The sequence below is a fragment of the Lynx rufus genome, unplaced genomic scaffold (genome assembly GCF_022079265.1).
Source record: "Lynx rufus isolate CCGP_SWC_20201006 ecotype Redwood Valley unplaced genomic scaffold, mLynRuf1.p SCAF_5, whole genome shotgun sequence".
Lineage (NCBI taxonomy): Eukaryota > Metazoa > Chordata > Mammalia > Carnivora > Felidae > Lynx > Lynx rufus.
Genome location: NW_025814867.1, coordinates 92,097,580 through 92,114,779, shown reverse-complemented (window position 1 = coordinate 92,114,779; position 17,200 = coordinate 92,097,580). Strand labels below are relative to the sequence as shown.

Sequence of the window (17,200 nt, the reverse complement as noted above, 5' to 3'; positions counted from 1 at the left end):
CTAAAAGGCAACCAACGGAATGGGAAAAGATATTTGCAAATGACATATCGGACAAAGGGCTAGTATCTAAAATCTATAAAGAGCTCACCAAACTCCACACCCGAAAAACAAATAACCCAGTGAAGAAATGGGCAGAAAACATGAATAGACACTTCTCTAAAGAAGACATCCAGATGGCCAACAGGCACATGAAAAGATGTTCAGCGTCGCTCCTTATCAGGGAAATACAAATCAAAACCACACTCAGGTATCACCTCACGCCAGTCAGAGTGGCCAAAATGAACCAATCAGGAGACTATAGATGCTGGAGAGGATGTGGAGAAACGGGAACCCTCTTGCACTGTTGGTGGGAATGCAAATTGGTGCAGCCGCTCTGGAAAGCAGTGTGGAGGTTCCTCAGAAAATTAAAAATAGACCTACCCTATGACCCAGCAATAGCACTGCTAGGAATTTACCCAAGGGATACAGGAGTACTGATGCATAGGGGCACTTGTACCCCAATGTTCATAGCAGCACTCTCAACAATAGCCAAATTATGGAAAGAGCCTAAATGTCCATCAACTGATGAATGGATAAAGAAATTGTGGTTTATATACACAATGGAATACTACGTAGCAATGAGAAAAAATGAAATATGGCCTTTTGTAGCAACGTGGATGGAACTGGAGAGTGTGATGCTAAGTGAAATAAGCCATACAGAGAAAGACAGATACCATATGGTTTCACTCTTATGTGGATCCTGAGAAACTCAACAGGAACCCATGGGGGAGGGGAAGGAAAAAAAAAAAGACGTTAGAGTGGGAGAGAGCCAAAGCATAAAAGACTGTTAAAAACTGAGAACAAACTGAGGGTTGATGGGGGGTGCGAGGGAGGGGAGGGTGGGTGATGGGTATTGAGGAGGGCACCTTTTGGGATGAGCACTGGGTGTTGTATGGAAACCAATTTGTCAATAAATTTCATATATATATATATATATATATATATATATATATAAAAGAAAAATAAACTGTGAAATGGTAAAAAAAAAAAAGGATATCTGCTTACTCTCTGCTCATGATTATATTTGCATATATCCTAGTAGCATAATAATTTGGCCATATTTAAGAAGAAAATTAATGTCCTAGAACAAAATAATGAATGTCTTTTTACTGATATAAAATATTTTGTGAAATTAAATTATAGCAACATGCATAATAGTAGTGAATTTTGATAACTCAAATTAAATACTAAGGTTCAAATTCCTTAATCATCATTGTGAAATAATTTCAAATGGGAACTCCTTTTAGTGCTTACATAATAAATACTTTACCTTTGAGAGAAAAAAAAATAAACTTTCACTGTTCGTTTTTTTTTTTTTTTAAAAAAAAAAAAAAAAAAGAATCTATGGTCTGCTTGAATTTGGTGGGCTTACTTCCAGTGGCTCCTGCACTGTACCCAAGAGGAGCTAGAGCTGGTTCAAAGACCACTTCCAGTCCACAACTGATGTAAGGTCTGTATGACTACCACCTGATTCGGGTAGGAGTGACTCTTACAGGTCTCTTGGCATATAGCAAATTCTGGTGACCCCAAGTTGAATGGGGGCTGTAGCTGAGTTCTGAGGGGGGGGTGCAGAGCTATTTCTATTTCTGTAGTTGAGACTACAGTCAGTAAATCAGTTGCCTGGAGTAAGCCTGCCTTCTCAAAACAACTCTTTTCATTCTTGGACTGCACTGGGGGTTTGCAGCCTCCTATATGGATCTGGAAGCTCCCAGGAAAGCACTTTTGTCTGTGCATGGATGCCAAGTTGTTGTCAAGAAGGGCATTTGTGCAAGAGATGTCCTATTTGGCCATTTTGTTGTCCTGTGTTACATAATGTTATTTGCATTAACTAAGATATTTTGACTCTTTATTTACAAAAATCAAGATAACTTAAAAGCAAAACATTAGATGCTAAGTTAGTTTTTTCTTTACTAATTAATACTAGTACTAAGTAAAATCTTAGAATCCTTGACATTTATTATATTAGACTCGGGAGACCTGGAGTTGATTGTTATTGCCAACATGAAAGTGGTGCAGCAGTCCTGCAGCTCCAGTTCTTGATCAATGAGGTAAGGATTTTCTTGACTATCACAGAGGCATACACATATGCACTGCATTAGTTGATGTGATCTTTTTAATATTATGATATATAAAAATATATTATTTTTATTTAAATATGTTATATTTTGTATATTCTAAATGCTTAAAGATGTATATGTGTGAAATATTATTCATGGTCACATTTCTTAAAAAAGAATATTTCAGTGCTCACTTTGGCAGCACACATACTAAAACGGGAATGATACAGAGAAAGATTAGCATGGCTCCTGTGCAAGGATGACATGCAAATTTGTAAAAGACTATTTTAGTATTTGTCAATTTATTAGATTGTAAAGGAAAAAGGTCGTACCAGAAGAATGTTATTGTTATTCAGCATAATTTACAGATTATTTAATTTTTTAAACTTACTAAAACCAATTGCTTCCTTGATCACTAAATTTTTTTCTGCATGCCAACTTAAATTTTATAATCTAGCACTAACTTCATGTTTTGCCTTTATCTTTCATGAAATAATCTTTTCAGTTATTTACCTATGGGTTCTGCTATCTATATATTTATACATATTTGTTGGTATATGTATGCATTTGTATTTATTTGTATATCCATAGGTATATGACAATTGACTCCCTACTCCATCCCTGTTTTTATAGACCTATGGTGATAAAGAGCCTCCTAAAGACAAAGTATGTAATTAATTATAAAGCTCAGAAAGGTTGTAGATCTTTCATTAGTTGAAGACTTCTTAAAGCCTTCTGGACTCATATTTTTATTCATATTTTAAGTGGGTCATTGAGTTTTCTAGAGCTGTGTTCAATTAAGTGAGCCAGTCAATGCAAAAATGCTTTAAGGATTTGTGCCATACTGGGGTGCCTGGGTGGCTCAGTCGGTTAAGTGTCCAACTCTTCTTTTTTTTTAATTAATTTTTTTAATGTTTATTCATTATTGAGAGACATAGAGCACGAGCATGGGAGGGGCAGAGAGGAGACACAGAATCTGAAGCAGGCTCTAGGCTCCAAGCCACCAGCACAGAGCCCCTTGTGGGTTTGAACTCACAAACCGTGAGATCATGACCTGAGCCAAAGTCACACGCCTAACTGGCTGAGCCACCCAGGCTCCCCTAAGTGTCCAACTTTTGATATCTTCTCAGGTTCTGATCTGGTGGTTGTGAGATTGAACCCTGCACCTGGCTCCATGCTGAGCATGGAGCCTGCTTGGGATTTTCTCTCTCCTTCTCTCTCTGCCCCTCCCCCACTCATGCATGTGCTCTCTTTCTCTCTCTCAAAATAATAATAATAATAATAATAATAATAATAATAATAATAAAAAGCATTTGTGCTGTACTGAATTTAGGCACATAGCAGACTGAACTCATTGCCTTGAGAAAAAGAAAATGAATTATTGCTGATTGTTTCCTTATAACATGAATGATGATTTTATTCACTATCTCCATATATTTACCTATATTTTTTCTAAAAATTTTATAATCATAAACATGGGTAAAATGGTTCATAGAGCTTTGTATCAGAGATAGTTAAGGCATGAAAAATTTGTGATGTTGGCAAATGTCCACCCTTTACTTCTTTTGGCTGAAAATCTTTCTCAGAAGATTGACAAACCTAGCATATTTTACCTTATAGTCATATTTACTATGGGATACCACAATGAGAGAGGGAGATAAAGAAGAAAAGGGAAAATTTTTAAAAACATTTTATTATAATACTTGTCATTAGTATTTAGAATGCCAACCTTTTTGAAGTCTCAGTGTTACTCTGTAACTCTTAGTAGAGTGATCTCAGCCTTTTGCCTTCTGCATGGCTGTTCACTAGCAGGTATAACTTGTTTCTAGGTGATTTTCTCTCATTTTGATCCTCTGAGAATCATCTTGAAATTCTTAGGTTTACTTCTGTGCTGTATAACTAAGTAAAAAGAAAGCCTTTAACATCCTTCAGTTTCCATCATCTAACCAGAACTAGTTACCCTGATCCATCTTACACTCAGCTCTTTTACCTTTTTCCAAACTTCCTAGTCTGACCTCATGGCTGGTGTTTTTATTTGTTTTTAATCTTTTCACAAATTTTTATTACTTGTGCTTCTTACAGATTCACTTTGCTTTTATAAATAAGTCCTAGACACCTGCTGATGTGCTTACTTTCTTATGTGTCTTATAATCTTTATTGGTGGTGTTATGCTCAGTGGTACTGTTCATGTCCCTCCAAAATGATAAATTATTTCCTATTTTTGTCATAGAATTAATAATTCTATGACTTCCTTCTTAGATTTATTTGGCTATTAAACTGATGTTGAACATATGTTGCTTTATTTTAATTCCATTGCCTTTGGCATATTGTATCTTTTGTATAGCACATAACTATTTATAGAATTTTTATTAATTTCATGTATCATGTTCTATCCCCACCCTAGTCTAAGTGAATTTCCATTGTCCTTAGAAAGGAGATCAACATCCTATATCTAAAAAAAATTAGCCTATCAAGCACTGGCAAGCAATCCTAGTAACATTCCAGTTTGTATATAAGAAACATTTGGGGACAGTTTATACATAAAACAAGCAAACAAACATAAAAATCCTCAAGGCCTGTATACAGTACATTTTATTTCATGGAATGTAATTATGGGTTCATGTTAAAAATATATATATAAGTGTATACTTTTAATCATGTGTATTTATATACTAATATATAAATGTGCAAATTATATACATTTTAAACATTTTAATGGATATAGTCTTGGATTATGGTTGATGTTTTAAAAGCTATTCTTTGAGCCTGAAATCACAGGTATACAATATGAGGAGAAGCATGATAGGATGCATGAGCATTTTTGTCTTAGGAATCTAAATGTTCTTCTATAACAATTTCTATCTTCTCTTTTTTAATCCCTAATGAAGAAATAAATTCTGGGAATTTCATTATAGTTAATCTGATCATCTAAATGGGATAATCACATTGATATCTGCAGTTGGTATTATAAACTATGAAAGGTTACTTGTAACAGAGTACTTTGGAAAATATGAAAAGAATTTTAGATATCTCAGGGTATGATGATTCTGCAAGATCTGGCATTTTCAGCTGGGAAACCTATAATGGTAAAACTTCTGACATAGTTTAAGATGTTCCTAGCTCACGTAAATAGTTTAAGCATACATATCTATGAAATCATACATGGCAGCTAGTTATCTGCCCTTATGGTATCTGCCACATTAAAAGGTAGAAAACATACTAGGGGCGCCTGGGTGGCGCAGTCAGATAAGCGTCCGACTTCAGCCAGGTCACGATCTCGCGGTCCATGAGTTCGAACCCCGCATCAGGCTCTGGGCTGATGGCTCAGAGCCTGGAGCCTGTTTCCGATTCTGTGTCTGCCTCTCTCTCTGCCCCTCCCCCGTTCATGCTCTGTCTCTCTCTGTCCCAAAAATAAATAAAAACGTTGAAAAAAAATTAAAAAAAAAGTAGAAAACATACTAGTGTATTTGAAATATAATTTATTTGTATTTGGACATAATGTAAAAAAAAATCTTTGTATTATTTTTGTAGTTATACTGAATTCTAATTGGAGAAATGTTTTCTTTTATTAAAGGTGTTTTCTTTTATCACAGATGAAGCTTCTTGAAACCAGTTAATTCTTGAAAATAAATTATACCACATGTACTTTTTAGAAAATATATATAATTTACAACTGTACAGAGAATCTTTACAAATGGTGAATAAAATATAAATATAAAATACAAAATATGACCAGATTGCAATTTTAAAACTTGGTTGGATATTTTCTTTTCTGGAAAGATACATAGTATGTATGCAAATAGTAGAAGTGAGAAAATTAAACTTAGTTTTTCCCAAAGAAAATATAAAAAAATTTTTTCTAAGGTTTTTTTAGTGTTTATTTATTTACTTTGAGAGAGAGAGAGCATGAGCAGGAGAGGAGCAGAAAGAGAAGGAAAGAGAGAATCCCAAGTAGGCTCTGCACTGTCAGCACAGAGCCTGATGTGGGGCTCAGTCCCATGACTGCAAGATCATGACCTGAGCCAAAATCAAGAGTTGGACACTTACCTGAATGAGCCACGCAGGTGCCCCTACAAAAAATTTTTAATATCCATAACAATGCTACAATAATTATTTCTCTCCAGTGGCAAATGCATATTCCTTGAGCTAGTCATCCTGACTAGCAGTAGTTCACTTGCTGCTTCTATTCAGCATTCTTAGCCCTCCTGATTGAAGTATGTACAATAGTTTTCTTTACATTTCTAGGTTATATAGATACAAGTAACTCTTAAAGTAGTGTAAAATATAGCAAATCAGGTTGTTGGTTTTGCCTAACAAAAAACTCTTAAGGAAGTCACTCACTTACTTTGTCTTCTTTTTGTTTCAGGGTGCCTTGGTTAGTGCGAGTTCAGATGATACACTTCATTTGTGGAACCTTAGACAAAAAAGGCCAGCTATTCTTCATTCTCTTAAATTTAATCGAGAACGGTAAGAATGTCTGAGTTAAACAATTTCTTAATGTATGAAAAAAGTATTTCCTGAGAAGGAAGGTTAGGTTTCAAGGTTAACCTTGAAAGACTATTTTTTCATAATCTTAATATCTAGAAATAACTTAATGTTAGCCTTGTTTTTATAGTTTATTTCATAGAAAATTCATAACTGATATAGATTTAATCATCTACTAATGGGGAACTCCTAACATTTTTATTCTCACTATAAATTGGCACTACAACAATGATGTGTTCTTTCCCCTAGGCCAGGGTGCTGAAAACGCCCTAAAATTTGAAAGTCAAGTAAATACTAAATGTATTTTGATCATGGCAATTGTGTCTTACATTTTCAGTCTTTTGCTTAAATATTTTTACATGAAAAAAATAGCAGGAGAAAGTTTTAGATTCCAAAAATATTTGTTGAGCAGTACTACACATTCAAGCTAAATGTTTTCAAAAATGACAATTTGATCAGAATTTAGATTCCCTCATTTTAGAATGAAATATTAATAATGAGAAAGAGAAAATTGAATGGAAATGGGAAAAATTAATAGGTTTTATTTCTAACTACCAAATTTTAATGTTTCTAATGTTGTATTCAATTAGTCCTAGAACAGAATTCACATCTACTCAATTGATAATCCACCTGGAGATACAGTAAAATTTGTATTTCTTTATCTGTGTCTGTAATTTAACTATAAAATAACCTGATATTTGTTTATTATTTGGAAAACAATCTAACTCTTTGCAGTGAATGAGAAGGGCCATCACAGGAAAATTTGATGTTAATGAAAGGAAAAGAAACCCCTGAGAAGTAAATTTACACAGATTAGCAAGTACTATTCAAATTGAGGTAGGTGAATAATGGAGGCAGGCAGTCATTGCTGAGAACTCAAGATAGTACTTACATTGTTGAATAGTAATACTTTAATATGTAATCATCACTATATGGGCAGAGCTTAATGAAGTGAATCTGTTTTTATAGCTATGTGAGAAAATAGGATGGCAGTTATGCAGACATTCTTTCTTTCTTTCTTTCTTTCTTTCTTTCTTTCTTTCTTTCTTTCTTTTTTTTTTTACCTGAAGCTTTTTCTTTTTCTAATTAATCCTCAATATTCTGAGTAATATTCATGAGTATTATTTCTACAGTATTTTAGGATTTGGCATCAATGGAAATTTTTATTATACCTAGTATATTTTGAGAGGAGAGAATATATATTTTAGATGTTTGCTAAAACTAGATAGAATTTATTTAGATCTAATTTTGGTTATATTATCTTAAATTTTAAAGTAATACAACAGAAGTTTCAGGATATTGAAAAATTTAAAGATCAGTCAAGAGTTGTTATACTATTCCTGTTTTTTACCACTAAAAATATCATGTACTCAGATATTGACACACTGATTTTTTCTCTTTCACTGTTTGTAAGATTTTGTTTGTTTGTTTCTTTGAATGGACTGAGTAGATCTGGCCCTATACTTCTGTGTAGATGGACAGAATAGGCTTTCCCCCCTTACAGTTGGAATGTTGAAGGAAATGTTCTGGCTCCTTTCATGGCCCTTTGTGGAGTGGGGGAAAGAAATGATGGTGATGATTTCCAATTATACTTTTATTATCTCAACTGAAGTACATTTAACTGTTAGCAACATAAAAGAGCAAGCCGGCAGATTTTGGATAAGTTTAAATCATAGGAATTGTTTAGGCACTGCTTATTTTAATGCTGACAAAAATGTGATATCTATGTGGTTGACAAAGATAAATTCATCATCTTGAATTTGAAAATAAATTATCTTGGCTTGAAATAATCATTAACTATCACATTCTCTTGTATAGGGGGGAAATATTTTTAAACTTATGATAAATAGAAGCCTTAAGTCTGTAAAGGAGAATTTAATCAAGCACTTCTTGGAACTCTAAACCTTCTTAAATTAGTCATTTCACTATGTAAATTTCTACATATTCTTATGCTTATGCCAAATATATATTTAATTTATATATTTTATGCTATAAATTTTAGGTTATTTTTTATTAGGGCACCTTCAACCTTTGGTCTTAAAATCTTTGAGGCAGTAACTGTTGAGAAATAGGTTTAGATATTTCAGCTGCTTCTGGGGAATTATCCTTGGATTCCCTTAAAATCTGATTTTAAAGCTAAATATGGAAGAGCCAACTGTTTTGATCTCTGTGATGCATGATCTGAAAATGAATAAAATAAGTCATTTATATTTTAGTCCTTGCTATCACTGATCATAAATTGTACAAAGTTGGGGAAAGCATAGAATTGTTTTATATGGTTCTCAAGTAAAATTCAATAGGTAGACTATGACATAAAGATGTTAAATTATTTATACTTATATCAGAGTTTATTTTTTCTATCTGTGGTGTTCTGATAATTAATATCATCAGAGTACTTCTAAGGAATATTAGCTAAGTTGCAGGGAAGTAGTATTTTAAGAACCCTATAATTTATGAAATATCTAGCAAACTTGATCCATCAGAATTGGCTTTTGGGGAAGTTTGTACCCCCAATTTGAAAGGTAGTATTGCATTATAAAGGTAATTTGAATTCTGTTTATTTAAGAATTTTCTTGAATAATTCATATTTAGCTGGTTTAACATTCAAAAGATGTAAGTTGTATATACAATGAAGGATCTTTCTTCCACTCTTCTTCCTTGGACATTTAGTTCCCCTCAGTAGAGGCAAGCAATGTTACTTATTAATTTATTATATCTTTCCAGAGCTTCATTATGTACATATATAGGCAAATACATGTAACATAATTTTCTTCCTTATGTATATATAAGCAAATATGAAAATACATATTTTTGTTACACAAATTATAGCATGTTTTATACTTTTGTATTTTTTTCACTCTCTTTATAATTTATTCTAAAGATTATTCCTTATTAGTACATAAAAAGCTTCCTTATTCTATTTTATTTTACTTACTCTTTTGGTATGTGTGTAAATGTTATCAAATCAAGGAACTGTGTAGGGGTGCCTGGCTGGCTCAGTTGGTGAAGCATGTGACTCTTGATCTCAGTGTTGTGGGTTCGAGCCCCCTGTTGGGTGTAGAGATTATTTAAAAATAAAATCTTTAAACAAACACACATATTGGGGCGCCTGCATGGCTCAGTGGGTTAAGCATCCCACTCTTGATTTTGACTCAGGTCATGATCTCATGGTTGGTGGGATTGAGCCCCATGTTGGGTTCTGCACTGACAGCATGGAGCCTGCTTGGGATTCTCTCTCTCTCTCTCTCTCTCTCTCTCTCTCTCTCTCTCTGCCTCTCCCCCACTTGTGTGTGTGAGCATGTGCTCTCTCTCTCAAAATAAATAAATGAACATTTTAAAAAGCTACATTAAAAAAATAAACTATGTAAATATTAAGTGTACACATGAAATAATTTTATACCCATGTAACAAACACAAAAATCAAGAAACATAAAATTACTAGAACTATGGAAACTACCCCCCCCACTCCGTTTTATCTTTCAATCACTAACCCTAGGTATAATACTATCCTGATTTCAAACACTACAGATTAGTTTGCCTGTTCTTTGGGCAGTTATAAATGTGATACCATACATATACAGTTGTTTATGTATAGCTTCTTTTGCTCAATGTTATATTTGTAATTTCAGCCAGGTTGCATGTAGCTATAGTTTATTACTTTCACTGTTATGTAGTATTCAACTTAGTGAATATTCTTCAGTTTGATTAACCATTCTACTTTAATTCACTTGCTTAAATTTGACTTTTTTATTTCCACTTAAATTTTAGAAATAGCTTGTCAAATTCCACAGACAGATTTCCTGATATTTTGATTTGACGTACTGATCTGAAAAGATATATGGATCCTTATATTCACTGTAACATTTATAATAGCCGAGTTATGAAACACACACACACACACACACACACACACACAATAGAATATTGCTCAGCCATGAAAAGAAAGAACTCTTACCATTTGTGATAGCATGGATGGACCTAGAGGGTGTTATGCTAAATAAAAATAAGTCAGACAAATACAATATGATATCACTTACATATGAAGTCTAAAAGAGAAAACAAAACAGAAATAGACTCATAAATACAAAGAACAAACCAGTGGTTGCCAGGGAAGGGCGGGGATGGGCCAAATAAGTAAATGAGATTAAAGGTTCAAACCTCCAGATACACAATAAATAAGAAAAAAAAAGAATTATTTTGAATTTGTAGATTAGTTTGGGGAGAACTAACATATTCCACGAAGATGGGGGATGACAATATTGGTTCATTGTCATGGACAATGACAACATTGATTCATTCAGTTGATGAACAATGGCATATATTATATCCCATTTCCTTAGGTCTTCTTTGATTTCTCTAAATAACATTTATAAATTCTCTGAGGAGGTCTTCCACATTTTTGTTAGGTTTAGTCATAAACATTTTTTTAAAATTCCAGGATAGTTAGCATATAGTGTAATATTAGTTTCAGGTGTACAATATAGTGATTCAACAATTGCATACATTACCAAGTGTTCATCACGACAAGTGCACTCCTTAATACCCATCTTCTATTTCAACCATCCTCCTTCCTACCTCCCTTCTGGTAATCATCAGTTATCTATGGTTAAGAATCTATTTCTTAGTTTGTCTTTCTCTTTTTTTTCCTTTTGTGCATTTCTTTTGTTTCTTTTTAAAAAAATGTTTACTTATTTATTATGAGACAGAGAGTGAGAGCATGAGTAAGGTAAGGGCAGAGAGAGAGAGAGGGAGGGCAAGAGAGAATCCCCCAAGCAGGCTCCATGTTTTCAGTACAGAGCACACTGCAGGGCCCAATTCCATGAACCGTGAGATCATGACCTGAGCCAAAATCAAGAAATGGATGCTCAACTGACTGCACCACCCAGGCGCCCTTTATTTGTTTCTTAAATTTCACATTTGAGTGAAATCACATGGTATTTGTCTTCCTCTGACTTATTTCACTTACCATAATATTCTCTAACTCCATCCATGTCATTGCAAATGGCATGATTTCATCCTTTTTTTATGGCTGAGAAATATTCGATTGTATGTATATATATTACCACATCCATTCATTGGTCAGTGGACACTTGGGCTGTTGTGGATAATGCTGGAAAAAACCTGGGGGTGCATGTATCCTTTATGAATTAGTATTTTTGTGTCCTTTGGGTAAAAACCTAGTAATGTAATTGCTGAATCTCTGGATAGTTCTATTTTTAACTTTTTGAGGAATCTTCATACCATTTTTCACAAAGGCTGTATCAGTTTGCATTTCCACTAACAGTGCAAAAGCGTTCCCCTTTCTCTACATCCTCGCCAACACCTTTTGTTTTTTGTGTTGTTCGTTTTAGCCATTCTGACAGGTGTGAGGTGATATCTCATTGTGGTTTTGATTTGTAATTCCCTGTTGATGAGTGATGTTGAGCATCTTTTCATGTGTCTGTTGGCCCTCTGTATGTCTTCTTGGAGAAACGTCTATTCATAAATTGTGCCCATTTCTAAACTGGATTATTTGTTTTTGGATGTCGAGTTATATGAAGTTTTTATATGTTTTAAATACCTTTTATTGGATATGTCATTTGCAAATATCTTCTCCCATTACATAGGTTATTGTTTTAGTTTTTTAGTTGTGTTGATTGTTTCCTTCACTCTGCAGAAGCATTTTATTTTGACGAAGTTCCAGTAGTTTATTTTTGCTTTTATTACCCTTGCCTCAGGAGAATATCTAGAAAAATGTTGCTAAGGCCATTGTCAAAGAAATTACTGACTGTTTTCTCTTCTGGGATTTTTATGATTTCCTGTCTCAAGTTTAGGTCTTTAATCCATTTGAGTTTATTTTGTGCATGGTGTAAGAAAGTGGCCCAGTTTTATTTTTTTGCATGTAGCTGTCCAGTTTTCCCAGTACCACTTGTTGAAGAGACTTTTTCCCCATTGTGTATACTTTGCTGCTTTTTTGAAGATTATTTGACCATATAATCGTGGGTTTATTTCTGTGCTTCCTATTCTGTTCCATTGATCTGTGTGTCTATTTTTGTGCCAGTACCACACTGTTTTGATTACTACAGCTTTGTTATATAAGTTGAAGTCTGTAATTGTGATACATCCAGTTTTGGTTTTCTTTCAAGATTTCTTTGTCCTTTTCAGTTCTTTTGTGGTTCTGTACAAATTTTACTATTATTTGTTCTAGCTCTGTGAAAGATACTGTTGGTATTTTGATATAGATTACATTAAATGTATAGATTGCTTTGGGTAGTATAGTCATTTTATCAACATTCTTCTAATTCATAAGCATGAGTATCTTTCTATTTGTGTCATCTTTGATTTCTTTCATTAGTGTTTTATAGTTTTCAGAGTACAGGTCTTTCATTTTGGTTAAGTTTATTCCTGATATTTTATTTATTTATTTATTTATTTGTTTGTTTGTTTTTGGTGCAGTTGTAATGGAGATTTTTTCTTAATTTCTCTTTCTGCTGCTTCATTATTAGTGTATAGAAATGCAAAAGATTTCTGTACATTGATTTTTTATCCTACAACTTTACTGAATTCATTTATCAGTTCTAGTTGTCTTTTGCTGTTTCTGTTAGTCTAGTGAGACACTAGTGTCTAGGTTTTTCTATTATATAGTATCATGTCCTCTGAAATACTTCTTCCTTACCAATTTGGATGCGAGTGGACATCCTTGTCTTGTTCCTGATCTTAGGGGAAAAGCTCTCAGTTTTTCCCTATTGAGTATGTTGTTGGATAATGATGTTGGCCTTTCATATAAGGCCTTTATTTTGTTGAGGTATGTTCCCTCTAGATCTGCTTTGTTGAGGATTTTTATCATGAGTGAATGTTGTACTTTGTCAAATGCTTTTCTTCATATATTGAAATGATCATATAGTTTTTATCCTTTCTCTTATTGATTGATTTGTGATTATTGAATCACCCTTTAACTCAGGAATAAATCCCACTTGATTGTGTTGAATGATTCTTTTAATGTACTGTTGGATTGGATTTGCTAGTATTTTATTGATATTTTTTGCATCCGTGTTCATCAGAGTTATTGGCCGGTAGTTCTCTTTTTTTATTATATCTTTATCTGGCTTTGATATCAGAGTAATGTTAGCCTCAATTTGGAAGTTTTTCCTTTTTTATTTTTTGGAATAGTTTGAGAAGAATAGGTATTAACTCGTCTTTAAATGTTTGATACAAATGGCCTGTAAAGCCATCTGATCCTTTTGTTTGTTTGGAATTTTTGGGTTACTGGTTCCATTTCTTTGCTTCTAATCAGTTTGTTCAAATTTTCTGTTTCTTCTAGCTTTACCTTTGGGAGGTTATATGTTTCTAGTACTTTAACCATTTCTTCTAGGTTGTCCAATTTGTTGATGTATATTTTTTTCATAGTATTGTCTTAACAATAGTTTGTATTTCTGTAGTGTTCATTCTTATTACTCCTCTTCCATTTCTGATTTTATCTATTTCAGTCCTTTCTCTATTTTTTTTGAGTATGGCTAGAGGCTTATGAATTTTATCTTTTCAAAGGGTCAGCTCTTGGTTTCATTAATCTGTTCTATTGATTTTCTGAAGTTTCTATATCATTTATTTCTGCTCTAATTTTTTATTATATCCTTCTTTCTGCAGGTTTTGGGTTTTGTTGGTTGTTCTTTTTCTAGCTTCTTGAGGTGTAAGGTTAGGTTTTTTTTTTCTTTTAGATTTTTCTTGCTTCTGTATTGCTGTATTGCTATTAATTTTCCTCTTAGAATTATTTTTGCTGCATTAGGTTTTAGATTATAGTGCTTTCATTTTCATTTGTTTCCATGTACTGTTTTATTTGTTCTTTTATTTCCTGGTTGACCCATTTATTGTTTAGTACCATGTTATTTAACCTCTATGTATTTTTGTTATTTTCAATTTTTTCTTGTGGTTGACTTCTAGTTTCATAGCATTGTGGTCAGAAAAGATGCAGGTTATGACTTCAGTTTTCTTGAATTTATTGAGGCTTGTTTTGTGGACTAATATGTAATTTCTTCTAGAGAATACTCCATGTGCACCTGAAAAGAATGTGTTTTCTGCTGTTTTAGGATGGAATGTTCTGAATATATCTGTTAAATATGTTTGGTCCAATGTGTCATTCAAGCACTGTTTCCTTACTGATTTTTGGTTTGGATGATATATCCATTAATGTAAGTGGGATGTTAATGTTCCCTACTATTGTATTAATATTGATTAGTTCCTTTATTTTGTTATTAACTGTTTTATGTATTTGAATACTGTCTTGTTGGGCCCATAAATACTTACCAATGTATATCTTCTTGTTGCATTGTCCCCTGTATATTGTACCGTGTCCTTTTGTCTCTTGTTACAGTCTTTGTTTTAAAGTCAATTTTGTCTGATGTAAGTATTGCTACTCTAGCTTACTTTTGACATCCATTTGTATGATAGATATTTCTCCATCCCTTCACTTTCAATCTGCAGGTATCTTTAGGTCTGAAATGAATCTCTTATAGGCAGCAAATAGATGGGTCTTGTTTTTTTTTTATATACTATGTCACCCTGTCTTTTTTTTTTTTTATATACTCTGTCTTTTGATTGAAGCATTTGGTCCATTTTCATTCAAAGTAATTACTGATAGATATGTATTTATTGTCATTTTGTTACCGGTTTTGTCATTGTTTTTGTAGTTTTCCTCTGATCCTTTCTTCTCTTGATCTCTTTCATGGATTGTTGGCTTGCTTTACTGACATACTTGTATTCCTTTCTCTTTATTCTTTGCATATCTATTAGTGGTTTTGATTTGTGGTTACTATTAGGTTTGTATATAACATTTTCTTGATATAGCAGCCTACGTTAAGTTGATGGTCACTTAACTTTGAATCCATTCTTTACTCCTCTCCTACCCATGTACTTAGGTATATGGTGTCATATTTTATACCCTTTCATTTCTTGAATTCCTTGACTGATTTTTACAGATATACTTACTATTTTTTTTTTTTACCAATTCTGTGCTTCCACCTTTTTATACTCTCACTGATGTTGTTTCCTTTCTATTCAAAGGGTTCCCTTTAATATTTTTGTAGCACTGGTTTAGTAGTCATGAATTCCTTTAGTTTTTGTTTGTTTGAGAAACACTTTATCTCTCCTTTTATTTTGAATGATAGCCTTTCTGGATAGAGGATTCTTGGCTGCAGATTTTTTCCTTTTAGCACTTTGAATATATCATGCCATTCTCATCTGGCCTGCAGAGTTTCTGCTGAAAAATCTGCTGGTAGCCTTTTAAGTATGTAACTCTCCTTTTCTCTTGCTGCTTTCTTTAGTTTAAAAAACTGTTTCCTTGGATTAATTTTATTGGGGGAATCTCTGTGCCTCTTGGATCTGGATTTCTGTTTCCTTCCCCAGATTAGGGAAGTTTTTAGCTATTATTTCTTCCAATAAATATTTCTTTTTCACTCTGTCCTTCTGAGATCCCTATAATGCGAATGTTACCATGCTTGTTAGAGTTGTTGAGCTTCCTAAGTCTGTTCTTATTTTACATAATTCTTTTTTTGTCTCCCTTGTTCAGCTTTATTACTTTCCATTACTCTGTCTTCCAGGTCATTAATTCATTCCTTTGCTTCCTCTAGCCTGCTATTTATTCCATCAAGTATATTTTTAATTTCATTTATTGTGTTCTTTTATCTCTGATTGGTTCTTTTTTATCTCTTTGTTAAGGGTCTAACTGATGTCCACCACTCTTTTCTCAAGTCCAGTGAGTACCTTTATGATCATTACTTTAAATTCTCTCTCTGGCATAGTACCTGTATCCATTTTGTTTAGGTCTCTTTCTGTTGTTTTGTTCTGTTCTTTCATTTGTTTTGTTCTTCTTCTATCTCCTCATTTTGTCTAACTCTCTGTGTCTGTTCCTGTGTATTAGAAAAGTCAGCTATATCTCCTGTTCTTGAAAGTATTGGCTTTATTAAGAAGAAGTCTTATAGTGCCCTGTAGTGTGGGCTCCTATGTTGCCTAAGACCTGTCACTTCAGGGGTATCTCTTATGTGCATTGTGTGTGCCTTGCTGTTGAGTCCTGGCTTTTATCCTTCATACCAGTCATCTATAGAGGTTCTCTTTGCCTGTTGTGGGCAGTGTTTTATCCCCAGCCAGGTGGGGTACATTTTAAAAAAGTGTGCACAGGTCTTGTGAAATGAGGCCTGCTGCTGCCACTAGAACTGAGGTTCCACAAAATGTGCAGGTCAGGAGATGGGGACTTGGTGGGGTTTTTGCAGGACTTCTAGGGGAGGAGTCTTGCAGCACTGGAACTAAGAAAGTGGGAAAGACAGATCAGCTGAAGTGCAGGTAGATGGGGCTTGGTGTAAGCAGGTTAGATAGCTAGTGTAGGCACCATGCTGGTTCCTGCAAGTGGCCATGTGTTTTTGCGGGGGTGGGGGGGTGTTAGAGCTGGGGAAGGAAGTGTTGCCTGCCAGCTCCTTTGTTACTGGAGGTATCTTCCATGATCCCTGCCTCTCCAAGCCACTTTCTGAGATGAGTAAATAACTCTCTTTCCTGTCTGCCCCTGGCATTTTTCAAACTGCTGCATCCACACTGTATTTCCACTAGATGTTTCTTGGGCTGTTTCTTTAAGGGCAGTGACTTCATTTCCTGAT

General features: G+C 33.8%; 1 protein-coding gene and 1 non-coding gene across 3 annotated transcripts in view; both read left to right on the top strand.

Annotated features, from left to right (window-relative positions):
* STXBP5L (syntaxin binding protein 5L) overlaps window positions 1–17,200 on the top strand; it is a 388,157-nt gene that overhangs the window by 100,016 nt on the left and 270,941 nt on the right. For both annotated transcript variants that reach the window (XM_047100036.1, XM_047100035.1), the window contains exons 3-4: window positions 2,006–2,087; window positions 6,463–6,563. In XM_047100036.1, coding sequence (XP_046955992.1) covers window positions 2,006–2,087; window positions 6,463–6,563 — 183 coding nt within the window. The remainder of the gene's footprint in view (window positions 1–2,005; window positions 2,088–6,462; window positions 6,564–17,200) is intronic.
* Window positions 2,283–2,392, top strand: LOC124527362 (U6 spliceosomal RNA). The gene has a single exon (XR_006965826.1). It is a non-coding gene; the product is annotated as a U6 spliceosomal RNA (small nuclear RNA).